This window comes from Orycteropus afer, unplaced genomic scaffold, assembly GCF_000298275.1.
Source record: "Orycteropus afer afer isolate SDZICR_OR568_19922 unplaced genomic scaffold, OryAfe1.0 scaffold00345, whole genome shotgun sequence".
Classification (NCBI taxonomy): domain Eukaryota; kingdom Metazoa; phylum Chordata; class Mammalia; order Tubulidentata; family Orycteropodidae; genus Orycteropus; species Orycteropus afer.
In genome coordinates, this window is record NW_006921932.1 from 106,147 (window position 1) to 119,912 (window position 13,766).

At 46.1% G+C, this 13,766-nt stretch overlaps 1 protein-coding gene across 1 annotated transcript in view; it reads left to right on the forward strand.

Moving 5' to 3' along the window:
- ADAMTSL1 (ADAMTS like 1) overlaps positions 1–13,566 on the forward strand; it is a 14,039-nt gene extending 473 nt beyond the window's left edge. The window contains exons 2-7 of the mRNA XM_007952533.2: positions 117–329; positions 2,221–2,401; positions 5,655–5,862; positions 11,288–11,397; positions 12,090–12,310; positions 13,460–13,566. Of these exons, the coding sequence (XP_007950724.2) occupies positions 117–329; positions 2,221–2,401; positions 5,655–5,862; positions 11,288–11,397; positions 12,090–12,310; positions 13,460–13,566 (1,040 nt within the window). The remainder of the gene's footprint in view (positions 1–116; positions 330–2,220; positions 2,402–5,654; positions 5,863–11,287; positions 11,398–12,089; positions 12,311–13,459) is intronic.
- The last annotated feature ends 200 nt before the right edge of the window (positions 13,567–13,766 follow it).

A 13,766-nucleotide genomic window follows, 5' to 3' on the forward strand; every position in this document is an offset into this window, starting at 1 on the left:
GGTTAAGATCACATTGGATGTATGGTCTCTTGAGCCACAGGGACACTGAAACAACTCATCAGGAATGTGTGCTTTTTGGCTTTGCAAATAGCTTACTTCTCTTTTTTTCCTTCTAGGCTGTCCCATCCAAGGTCACTCAAGCCCCAATATCACGTGGTTCCATGGTGGCCAGCCAATTGCCACTGCCATAAGACTGACATATCAAGTCTTGGCAACAGGACAGATTCTTCGGGTTGCAAATCTCAGTGGCGAGTCTCAAGGGGAATTCAGCTGCCTTGCTCAGAATGAGGCAGGAATGCTCATGCAGAAGGCTTCTCTAGTGATCCAAGGTAAGAAACAGTATCCCTTCAGGCTTTTGGCTGTTGGACTTATTTCTTGAACAAGAGTGTCCACTTGGGAATCTAATACTCTAGTAGAACAAAATGATTTTTTATCTCCAATGGCTCCTGGAGCATGATAATTGAAGCTAAACCATATTTCCATAACAACCCTTCAGAGCCACCAAGTCCCATCCCAGCAGAACCTGGAAGAGACAGTGCTGCTTTTATAAATGGGCACTTCTGCTCACCAAGTTATCAATGTGTTATCTTTATGCTGATTTAACTAGTAAAAACCACATACGGAGAGAGAGAAAGAGAGAGACATAACCTGATAAGAAACTTAACTCTTCATCATTGGTGTGGTTAAAAAACACCTCTTGATGTGAACTGTCTGCTTATTGCCTCCTGTCCTAGAGAGAAGGCACTGGTGGGGTGATGGCTGACAGTCTGGGAAGGGTGTCAGGTGTAATCACAGTCCAAGTGCTTTCCAGGCTTCTCTGCTTTGTTTTCTCATCAAAGAGCAGATTGTGGAGCCTGTGTAGCTCCTGCTCTTTACTTCCAGGAACATAGGTGGGGCCTGACATTGACCACACCAAGGAGTTGTGAATTAACCCAGATAGTGTGGAAAAGAGTCAAATGTTTGCCTTTGTATAGAAACTACATGAGGCTTTTGAATTTGCCATTGCTTAGTCCTACCTGTGGCCTACCGTATTTTTGCATCTAGCGCTTACAGGAAATTAAGGAATGAGAGGATTGCATAGTTTGCATAAAATGTATAACACAGGCATTATTCATGTAAAAATATAGTACTGTGTGATACTTCTAAAGAAAGTAAACTTCTACTGCATGCATTCCAAAATGGAGGGGCCTGTGGAAGAGAACTAATGTGGAAATACTGCCTTGGAAAGGCGGGAGATTTTTCTAAGTGCATAGGCTTTTCCCTTAAACATCTTCCCTGCCATTTAGCTTTCCAGACAGGAAAATAAATGTTCCATTTTCTTGCCAGCAAGCCATTCTCTGCTGGAAACCAGAAGCCAGTGGCTATCTGCAAAGTGTATAATATACAGCTTTCCAAATAACCACTCAAAATTTACCAGCTCACAATTATTTTTAACAACTTTCCTACCAGTGAGTCCCAGACCCCAACTTGAAAACCTAAAACAGTTGGATTTCTTACTCACTTCGTTGCCTCACATAAATGAGTACTCTCTGGGCAGAATGTTTTTGTAACATTTACAAAATCCAATTGAATCTGCACTTTTAAATATGATTGTTAAATATTTCTGATATATCTATATCTCTTTGTTAAAAAAAGAAAAAAAGTTGGCTCAGGTGAACCAATCACCTAACTCATTGCTGTCAAGTCGGATCTGACTCATACCAACCCCTCCTTGGGTTTTCGAGGCAATATCACTATGGAAGTAGTGATATTTCCTGATCTCTCTTCTGAGGAGCAGCTGGTGGGTTTGAACTGCCAGGCTTCTGGTTAGCAATGCCTTAGGCACTACACCACCAGAGGAAAAATAAATATTTTAGCAAAATGTTTATAAACTATAAGAGCTACTGCTGTTTATTAAGTACTTTCTATGTGTCAGGCACTGGGCTAGGCCTTTATTTCATTACATCCAATCTGCACAAGAACTTGATGATATGAGGATAAACATACTCAGTTTATAGATGAACCAATTGAGGCTCCTGGAGACCACGTAACTTGCCCAAATCGGTTAGGAACAGAGCTACAGTAGGGTCAGCACATCCCTCATAATAGTTCCTCTCCCCTCAACCAACCTTCCTAACCCCAACCCCCATGCCCACCTGCCCCCCACCCCACTAAGAAGAAATACAGAGTGTGGGCAGTAATGCCATCTTCTTTTTCCCTCTGCTCCTCCTTTTTTGATAGATTACTGGTGGTCTGTGGATAGACTGGCAACCTGCTCAGCTTCCTGTGGTAACAGGGGCATCCAGCAGCCACGCCTGAGGTGTCTCCTGAACAGCACGGAAGTCAACCCCAGTCACTGCACAGGGAAGGTGCGCCCTGCTGTGCATCCCATTGCCTGCAACCGGAGAGACTGCCCTTCTCGGTGAGTGTGACGGGTACTGGCTCAGGCTGCCCATCCCCAGCAGGAGCCCTTTTAGCTGGGTTGATGGCCAGCCCTTGTCTAGCACTGGGGAGCCAATGGTGTGAATTAAGGGAGAAGGGACATGTAGTCCGAGGAGGTTTCCTGTGGGCACAGGTTTGTCAGGTCTGTCCATCATGTTGGAAATATCCGTCAGAATGAGCTTCCTCTCTCGACTCTATTCTTACCACCACCAGCTGATGGCTGCCTGGACTGCCCAAGTGTCTTAAAGTTCTTCTCAGGGAGCAAGAGCATCACAGGCCTGGCAAGAAGTAGCTTCCACCTTGCAGCAGAAAACGGGCCCTTTAGCTTGTTAGTAAAGAGAAAGAAATGTGTGTTCAGTTGAAGAGCTAAGGAAACAAGGATAACTGGGCTCTACCCCAATTCTCCCATCTTCTTACTTTTAATACCCGTGTTCAACAGTACTCCAGTTTAGTTGAGGAAATCTAGCCTTCTTTTTTTCTGCACACTACTGCATCCAGCTAACATTAGAATACATCCCCATGTCCTGTAGTTCCTTCAACTTTGGATTGAATTATATTGAGGTACTTCATACAGTCCAGAATGACACCCAAGTCTTTGCCTCTTATATTCCCTTGTCCATAGAGAAGCTGTGAGGCCCACTGAGCACCCACCCCCAGTCTGCAACAGGAGCTAAAGGGATAATGAGTGGGCTTGAAGTTGGTACCAGCATGGTGTCCTGAGCCTGTTGGGCCTTGGCTCAGCCCTGAAATGTTGCCTTACTACCTACCCATAGCATTTTCATACACTCCTTAGGCAACTGCTTTGTGCTTTGCCAGCTGAGTCATAAGGAGCAGCTGAAACCAGGAGAGACTCAATGAAATATGAACCACACTCATTAATATCGGCAGTTTGACTTGCTGACGGGAAGGTTTCCACGGGCATGATTAATGGCCTTTTATACCCTTCCTGAACTGTAACATGGCCCCTGCTTCTCCTTTCTCAAACTCCCCACCCCAGCTTCAAATAAATTGCTGAAATGTATATTTGGAAATAAAAGATGATTGAAATGCAGGCCTGACGTTCACCAGGGATCTAAGAGGCTGGAAGGCTGCCCTTGCCAAGCTGTATGAAATGAAGAAGCGATCTGTGACGTGCCAGGAACGTTGTGATTTGATTTGGTGACGGTCAGAGTCAATCAGCTTAATTTACTTCTCTAAGTGAAATCATAATGGATCCGTCTGCTTGGGTTTCAGTACCTCCAGGAGTTTTAACACACCTTATGCCTGCTTCCAATGGCCCTGTCCTGTGGGTTGTAACTCCCCAAAGAGCCATCTCTCTCTAGGGCAAGTGAAGCAGGAAAATTGCCACAAAACTCAGTGAGTCGTAAGTCCAGATTCGGGAGGAATTTGCTTCCCTTCCTTGCTACATGTCTCTCCAGAAATAGGTGTTACGCCACTGGGCTAGAAAGTGGCCACTCACCAAACCAAACTCACTGCCATCAAGTCAATTCCAACTCATAGCGACCTCTCTTTGGGTTGACAGGGTGGTAAATCTTTATGGAAGTAGATTACCCAGTCCTCCTCCCACGGAGTGGCTGCTGGGTTTAAACTGCCAACCTTCTGGTTAGCAGTCAAATGCCTTAGGCAGTACGCCACCAGAGCTCCTTAGATAGTGGTCATAGGCTAACCTTTAACAGGCTTTCCTGTCAGGTGTTTTGGGCACATTAGCCTCCTCCATATACAACAGTGTTGCCCTGGTCAGTCTTTCTGAGTAGTACTGGGAAGTCCTACTTTGACCCAGGTAACTATTTCAACCATTTCCCCATTAGATAATTTTCTTTCCCCTCTTGGACAATAAAACCAAATAGTTTTGTTTTTTTTTTTCAGATTGAATGAAATGGCTAAGAAACACCAAGCCTCTCCTCACTATTTTCCCCACACTGTCCCCTTTCCCTTCTCCTTGAGAATTATCCCAGGGGACACACATGCAAAGAGAATCCCTGCATGTTTGCATATGGACCAAGGTGGTCAGAGTGTTTCCCAGCCTACAGCTTTGCCTTATGAGAAAAGCCCATTGTGACAGTCTTGGTCAGTCTCATCTCTGGGAACCTCAATTGTAGTTGGAACCAACATTCTGAGAACTCTCCACCACATATGCAGCCCTCTACAAAGTCTCAGACCTACAGAACTATGACCCAGGGAGGTAAGAAATGTCTCCAGAAGGCTAGAGAGAACTTTGTATGCTTCTGAGGGATTAAACCAAGTCAAATGAAATGTGGGTTAAGGTGAGGTAAAAGGTATAGTGCTCCCAGATAATACTTGACTTCAGTGAAGCCTGGATTCCCTCTTGTTTATGTCATGAGGCCACACAGATTTGGGTCTGACTTCACTAGGAAACTGTCCCTCCTCTGCCACACAGGTAGATGTCTTTAGGAAGTTCCAGAACTATAGTGTAGTAAATATAATTACAATGTAACTAGATAAAAGCTCTCTCCAGTTCAAGTGTTCACTCTGGGCCATTATCCAGCCAAAGCACTGACCCTCAGAATACCCTTATCAAGTTGTACCTTTCTGGTCAATTTCCCATGCATGGCATAGTGCCTAAGGCACTAGACTGCTAACCAGAAGGCTGGCGGTTCAAACCCACCAGCCACTCCTCAAAAGGAAGGTTGGGCAATCTACTTCCATAGTGAATACCGCCTTGGAAACCCCGTGAGTTGTGTCCGACTCAACAGCAGTGTGTTTGTTTGTTTTTAGTTTCTTGAGGCTACCATAACAAATTACTACAAACATGGTAGCTTAAAACAACAAATTTATTCCTTCATAGTTTTAGAGTCCAGCATTCTGGAATAAAGGTGTCAGCAGGGCTATTCCCTCTTTCCATCCGTTACTGCTTTCAGCTTCTTGTGGCTGCAGGCCTTCCTTGACTAGTAGCCACATAGTTACAATCTCTGCCTCCACAGTCACATTGCTTCCTCCTATCAAACCTCCCTCTGCCTTTCTTTTATAAGGACCCTTATGATGGCATTTAGGGCCCACTTGCATAATCTAGGATGATCTCTTCATTTCAAAATAATTAAGACATTTGCAAAGACCCTTTTTTCCAAATAAGTGGGTTCCAGGAATTTGACAGGGATACCTTTGGGGGGCCATAGCCCTCAAATTAGCAGGTATGGGTTAGGAGGAGATGTCTGGGGCACTCTCTTTCTGGGAGTATGCTCTCTCCAATGCCTGACTCTTCTTTCTCTCCCCAGGTGGATGGTGACCTCTTGGTCTGCCTGTACACGGAGCTGTGGGGGAGGTGTCCAGACTCGTCGGGTGACCTGTCAGAAATTAAAAGCTTCTGGGATCTCCACTTCTGTGCCTAATGACATGTGCACCCAGCTTGCCAAACGGCCTGTGGATACCCAGGCATGTAACCAACAGCTCTGTGTGGAGTGGGCCTTCTCCAGCTGGGGCCAGGTAAGCAGCCAGAGATGTTTTTGTTTGAAAGCTAAATCTAAAGGTGCAGATCCTGCCACAGTGGAAAGTAAAATGCACCAGTGACACCTCCTCCACTCCTTCTGTGATGATGACCTTTCACTTTCCCTCCCATAAACTAACCCAAACTAGTGTCATTCCTAAAGCCCAGAGTCTTAGGTACTTCTTTCCTGACACCAACACATCTTCCTTACCCATGACATTTTTCTTTCTTGATTTCCCACCACCCTAAGACCTTCCCATTCTCAGATCATCATCAGACCCTCAGAGACACCTCCTTACACTCACTTCCTATAGGGTATCTTTCTCTCTGGTGATACTAGGACTGATGGCTTTAAGGTCTGTTGAGCCCCACCTGGGGACTGCAGGGTTGCTCTGAGCCACTGGTTCTCAACTGGGTTGTATTGTTCAAATCACAGGAGAAACTTTCAGAAAATACCATTGCCCGGGCTTACCTTCCTGAGATTCTGGGTGATTGGTCTGAGGCGGGATCCAAGCACCGGTAATTTTTACATACATCCCAGTGATTCTGCTGTGCCGCCTTGCTCAAGCCAAGGGTTGAGAACCATTGTTCTGGGCCAAGAAAAGTTGAAGCCTAGCTGGATCACTTTGAAACCACCAGCTTTTTCTCAATTCTCTGGCAGATGTTAACAAAAAAGTCCAGGTGAGCTCAATGGATAGTCGAAACTGGGGCTCATCTGACACTAGGAGTTGAGGGATAGAGGGATATATCCCTCTGAATATAGTGAAGGAGTCATGACAATTCTATTTGGAGACGAAATTTTATGTTTGGATTTTGAGAGGGAAATGAACACTAACTGAAGATTCCCTATGACAAAGAGCAAACCTGAGCAACAAGAGACACCAAACACTGTCAGGTTCCTTTTGAAATCAGCCTGAGAAAGCAGACAGAGGGAGGGGGCGTGGGAGGAAGTGCTGCTGCGGAGGGTGACCTCACCATTGTTCTCTCATTTCTGGGCCAGATGGAACTGAGAAACTTGTAAGGAGCACAAGTTGTTAGAAGCCCAGGTTTTCCCCAGCCCAGGAGATAAGACCTCTATCTAGAAAAATAGCTGTCCTCCTCTGACCCTTCCACCATTTTAGATTGTTGTTGGCACCAAAATCAGGTGTGGAGGTGCTTGGGGAAAATGATATAATTGTACATACTCTGTTTCCTCCCAAAACATAATGGGAACATTAGAACCACCGGCCAGGGCTGATATTCAGCTAGTACAGGTGGTAACATCTATTCTGATTGGTCAGGGTCTGGCTTTAACTGATTGGATGACCATTGTGAGTAGTCAGGTGTAGTTTCTGATTTGTCAGTGTGCGAACCATACCATTAAGCTTGGCTACCTAGGTTACCCCCAGATAACAATCATACTTTTAATTCTTTGGGTAACTGTATGAACCACTGTGGCTGGATGTTATTGGGGTACTTAGCACCTCAAAACTTGTTGGAATTGGCTATCTATGGATGCATGCATGTCCCCTCCACCCACACCCCCAGATATGATCTTTGGAAAACAATCACTTGGAAGTTCTTACAAAGTTAAGCACTCTGCGGCCATCCATAATGAAGATTAAATGTAATTTGGGGGGAAGTGACCACAGAGATCACTTGTAATGAACACATAGGGCATGTAGGTCCCAGGTGAGACTGAGACGAGTGTTCCAATAGTGGCCAATCAGCACAACTGGCCCCTGGCTCCTTTCTGGCAGCTCTTCCAACTCCCCAACCCTTTATTTCCAGTGACATAATGTGTGTTGCTTCATAATCAAAGAGGCATCCGACTCATAGTGACCCTTCCTCAGGTTTCTGAGGCAGTATCACTATGGAAGTAGATTGCCCAACCTTCCTTCCAATGAGTGGCTGATGGGTTTGAACTGCCAGCCTTCTGGTTAGCAGTCAAGTGCCTCAGGCACTGTGCTACCATCTTCCTCCTACCTGGAGAAGCCCATTTCTGATAGCTCTCATCAGCCCAAGGCAGCACTTTTTCCAGCCCCTCAAGGCTTATTGGGGTTTGTGGAATTACAATTGGGAACAGATCTGGCTACAAATGAGATGTTTTTGCATTGTGTCATGGAGGTTACTCAAGGGGACATAGGGTGCACATTGATAGTTCTCAGTGACCATTTTTCCCAACAGAAAAAGAGAGCTTCCTCTATTCTTTCTCTCCAAACCCTCACCCCCCTTCTTAGAAGGCTTTAATCTTCTAGGCTAGTATCTCTCAAACTTTAATGTGAGTCATCTTGGGATCTTTTTAAAAAAGTCAGATTCTGATTCAGTAGGTCTGGGGTAGGGTGGACCTGAGATGCTGAATGTCTTAAAGAGCCCAAATGATGTCAATGTTACTGGTCCATAGACCATACTATAAAGAGTAGCACTTGTTAAGGTTCCTACTATTTGATGCATTACAAATAATAGAGAACTGCTTGATCTCACAATCCTGTTCATCTTTTCATGTTGGTGATATTGTTAGAATGTGCTTCAAACTATAGGTGCCCCAAAACTTCCACATTCTGCTTCTGTGAGAATGAAGATTTTCTGACCAGAAAATCCTTTTGGGATGTTAATTGCCACTGAGTTAGTGCTGCACCACCTTAATGATCATTGGTATGTTTTCATCCATTGTGTTGGTTATTGTGTTGTTATGTGCCATCAAGTTGGACCTGACTCACAGCGACCCCTCCTTGGGTTTCCAAGGCAGTATCACTACGGAAGTAAATTGCCCCATCTTCCTTCTGAGGAGTGGCTGTTGGGTTTGAACAGCCAGCCTTCTGGTTAGCAGTCAAGTGCCTTAGGCACTACACTACCAGAGCTCCCAGTTATTGTGTAGTGCTTCTCTTTTAGCACTTTATTGGACGGTGTTCTGTTGTAATCCCTGAGGTTCTAACTGGCTAATTTTCAGAAATACATCACTACACTAGGCCTTTTTGCCTAGTCCATCTCAGTCTGTAAGCTCTGCTGAACCTGTCCACCACAGGTGATCCTGCTGGTGTTTGGCTGGTGGCATAGCTTCCAGCAATATGCAAACCAACATAGTATGTATGACAAACTGATAGATGAGGTGGTCATGCAAGTATGTGTTTTTTCCCACCTGCCTACCTCCATGAAGTCTTTGAAAATCATACTAATTTTAAGATAAATAGAACTAAAACTACCTTCTCAACTGTAACCACATGGCTTCATGTAATAATTCAACTTTCTTCTTTCAATCTAACATTGATGGGGTGCCTGTCTTAGGCAAAAGAAGCTGCAGCATATTTGTAGGAGAATTGGAAGAAATCATGGGGGTGGCATCTGACCTCCTATAACTTCACAAGGGGAGAATCATTGTATCAAATGCCCAAGGATGATTCCTAGGAGGTGGTCAGACATACTGACAACCTTTTTACCAATTCTGACAGCAACTGTCCCTCCCCTGGTACAGTCTCCTTCTCTGCTGCAATTGGCCACACAGACAATACTCACAAGTATGGTGTTTATTAGGGAAGTAACAGGTTACAATTCAGGATGCAGTGCTTTAATCAGGACAGTTTCTTCTCAGCAGTGCCTACCTCTCCAGCCCAATGGCTGCTTCCATCTCAGTGAGGTGTTATAGCACTTTCTGGCTCCTGAGTCAAGGATGTTCCCAATCCAGAGACCCTGGGTCCAAAGTACTCACTCTGCTCCCCCCTCTTCTTGGTAGTAATCAGGTCGCCATGCTCATTATTTACATTAGCTGTCCAATCCCCTTGGTGGGCCACAATCACCTCACCTGTGTATTGTCCTACCCTGTCAGTTGGTGCCTAGAAATATTTTTAAGCAGTGTGGCCAGAGTTACACTTTTAAAAGATTATCCCATCAGCATCTTAGCAATTCACTGGGGAAGGGACAAGACTGGAAAAAGAGGAAACCTAATGGGAGTGAGAAACAGTGCTGGTCAGAATGAATTAAGGCAGTGGGAGTGGAGAGGAGCTACCATGAAAGTGTGATTGACAAGTTTTTGTGATCTATTGTATATTGGGAATGAGAAAGAGGAACCTAGGATGACTATCTCAATGGCTTCTGGATGGAACTAGATATACTAGAGGCAATTAATTGATTTGGAACTTAAAAGGGAGCTGTGCTACACACTATCAGTATACAGATGATGGCTAGGAGTTACGGGTGATATTCACCCAGGAGAAAGGGAAAGCATGAGATGAAGAAAAGGCAGAGAACAGAACTGGGGGAGCACTAATTAACCTGTGGGAAGATGAGGAAAAGGGCTAATCTCATGAGTAGGAGAAAAAATTTGAAAGTGTGCTCACAAAAGCTAAGGGAGGTGATGTTTCTAGAATGAAGGAAGGCTCAGTGGTATCAAAATGCATCAGGAAGAACAAGTATGATATAGATTAAATATTGATTAGTGCCTTCTGGAACTTGACTGGCCCTGGAAATGGCAGTTACGATATGAGCACAGGCATTTAGTCCAAAAGAAGGGACATGTAGGGCTTCTAGGGACACAGTTATTGGTGTCAAGGGGAAATCTCTTCCATCCCCTGCCCCTCTCCCCTAATCCCCTGTGATTTTGTGAACTGTGATGTCAAATTGCATCCTTGAGAGTCCAGACAAGCACTGACTGGCCTTGGGCAAAGGTTCATAACCTTTGAGGTCAGGGACCTCTTTGACCATTTGATGAAAGCTGGAGTTTCATACTAGAAAAATGTCAATACACACAATACTTCTGCTTGTAATTTTAAGGGTTAACAGCAACCCCGATCCCATCTGAACTCCTAACCTGTCTGTCCTCATCCCAAAATAGCAGAGATTGGTTAAGGGCCTGCTGCTGTTTTTTCAGACACTGGTAGGGCTTGGCCCTGCTAACTGTGAGAAAAGTTTAATAATCTTCATGAGCATAGAGCAAGAGACTGCTCCTAACTCTCTGCTTTTGCTCAGCCATCCAACCATCCTGGGTTTAACCTGGAGAAAACGAAGCCAGGGAAAGAAATGGTAGCCTTGACTTACTTGGATGAATTTAGCAAGAAAGCTCTGGACTGAAGGGGAGGAGAAGGGTTTATTTAAAAGTCTGCAGCTCTAAAATTTACTACTTCATTCTTGGTGCATTCTGCCAATGTTCCTTTTCACATGGTCAGTCTGGGAGGGGCTGACAGGCTGCACGCTCCTACTAGCCTTCCGTGCCACAGACCACAGTAACGTGAACAGTCCCACTGTGGTGCAAAGAAGAGAAAGTGTGCCAGTGAGTGTCTTTATTTGGCCTAAAAAAGGGAAGGATGAATGGTTGGAGAGCCTCAAATGAGTGCCTGCACAAGGATCCTATGCCCCACACAGCCTGAGCATTGCAACCTCTACCCCAGGTAGCTGCAGAAGGGGATGGGCTTCAGCCCTTGACTTCCATTTATGTACTTATCCTTTTTCCAGTGCAATGGGCCGTGTATTGGTCCCCGCCTAGCCGTGCAGCACAGGCAGATCTTCTGTCAGACCCGGGATGGCATCACCCTACCATCAGAGCAGTGTAGCACTCTGCCAAGGTAAGAGAAACTCCCCTTTGCAAGCCTCCTGTGGCAATAGGGTACAACAAGGGGAATGAGTGACTGTCTTTTCCAGCCTCTCATCACTCCCAGGGATCTGACACCCTGCCCTCTCACCCCCATTCACCCCAGGCCTCTCCAAAGGTAGAAGGCTCAGTGGTAGCCTTATGCTTGTAAAATAGGTCCCATTGGGCTGTTCTCTTGGAGATGACAGTTCAGAAGGTGGTGTTCCTTTCCTGATAACACAAGAGACTTCAATTAGCCCCAAACCAGGCAGGAGGAGTAGGCCCCCAGCTCCTCCCTCTAAAAGTTAGGCTGAGATCTAGAGACAAGGGCCCCTCATATCAGCCTTCATTGTGGTTCAGCTCCTATTATGGCTGTTTCCCTGCAGTGAGGAATCATCAGCCCCTGAGGCCAGGCTCAGCCTCTTCCACTCTGGGTGCAGTTCATTCTTGGGTCATGACATAACCCTTTTAGAGATGAGCAGATAGAGGCCCAATTAGAGGAAGTAGTAGCCTTCTTGAAATCATCTAGCCATTCATTAACAGAGCATCAGAACCCAGGTTGGGCAGCACTGGAAGTTCTTGAGAAGTTGCCCAACATCCTTAGATTTGCAGCAGCATTTTCACATCTGCCCTCCCCAGTCCCACCCCTAAAGAGGCTGACTCAACCCTGACACCCTCCTCCTGCAGGCCTGTGAGCACCCAGAACTGTTGGTCTGAAGCCTGCAGCGTACATTGGAGGGTCAGCTTGTGGACCCTGTGCACGGCAACCTGTGGCAACTACGGCTTCCAGTCCCGGCGGGTGGAATGTGTGCACGTTCGCACCAACAAGGCAGTACCCGAGCACCTGTGCTCCTGGGGGCCCCGGCCTGCCAACTGGCAGCGCTGCAATATCACCCCCTGTGAAAACAGTACGTTGCAACCCCAAAGAACCTTCTGCAGATATCCCTCAGGCCATCAGGTACATAGGGCACTGCATCAGGGTCCCCAAGGATTATGAGCTGGGCCAGAATTGGGCATTTTCAGAGGAATGCATGCAAGTAAATGTGTGTCCAGGCCACAAAAGATAGCTAGGTGTGTGCCAAGGGCTGCTGCTACTTCTCTATTGGGCCCTGAGGGAGCAGGGTGCTGCTGCCCAAGTGCTTGATGAAATCAGCCTATAACTCATCTGCAGTCTATGGGGCCAGTGCCCAGAAGGGACAACTAAACAATGGCTCTCAGGACTAGGCTGACAAGAAAGCGCTTTTACCATGGAAGAAGCATGCAGAGCGGCTTCTGCTCCACTGGCTTGCCCATCACTCCACTGCTTCTCACCAAACCAGGACCTGCTGGCCACCTCCCTGCTTCCCAGCCCATGGGCAGCCAATGGACTATGCAGGAGCCTGCCTACACACACAGCATTTGATAACCTTTTCAATCCTTCCTCCAACTCTGGATCCTGCCCAGCACTGAATTTGTATTTTGGGTTTGAGGAATTAAAAAAAAAAAAAAGAAGACAAAGCATAAAGATGACTCTCACTGAGCAATAGATTCCCAATGCTAAGGCAGATGCCCTATAGGCAAATAGACCTACTTTTTTTGTTGTTGTTGTTGGTATACCAGGGGATAGCTGGTCTTTGTGCTCTAATATGGCGCTCACCTGACCCTTCTTTGTGGCAGGAGCTCACCACACCCAGAGTGCCAATGTTCAGAGAAAGTAGCTAAGCTTTACTGTGGAAATCAGATTGTACAAATCAAATTGGCATGAATATTTAAGAACCATCTACTCTGTGCCAGTAATGAACTACAACACCATGGTGCTCTAGTAAGGTAGGTAGGTAGAAGGAGTAGAGGAGTTTAGGGAAGAGTACAGGCTTGCCTAGGAGGTGGGGTGGTCCTAGGAGAGGAGGAAACAAGCACCACCTGGAAATAGAATGATCAACTAGAAAGGAAGCAAAGGCAGGTGCCACCCCCATGGCTGGGAAGCAAGGGGCTGAGCTCTACCTACCCAGTGGTGCTGGAGAGCAATGGCCACATCCTTTAGCCTCTGTTTCACATCTCCTTTCTGTCCCCTTTCCCAGTGGAGTGCAGAGACACCACCAGGTACTGCGAGAAGGTGAAACAGCTGAAACTCTGCCAACTCAGCCAGTTCAAATCTCGCTGCTGTGGAACTTGTGGCAAAGCATGAAGACAGGGCACTGGGAAAAGCACAGCCCTGGCCACACAAAGGACTCATGAAAACCCTGGGACAGAACTTAAGTTTTCTTTATTTATTTATTTCTCCTTCCCCACCCTCATCCAACTTCCCTCCCCTTCCCCCACCATCATGAGGACCTCAGCAAGTTTTCTCTTTCAGTGAGCTGAAGGACAGAAGGTTGGGAAAGGAAA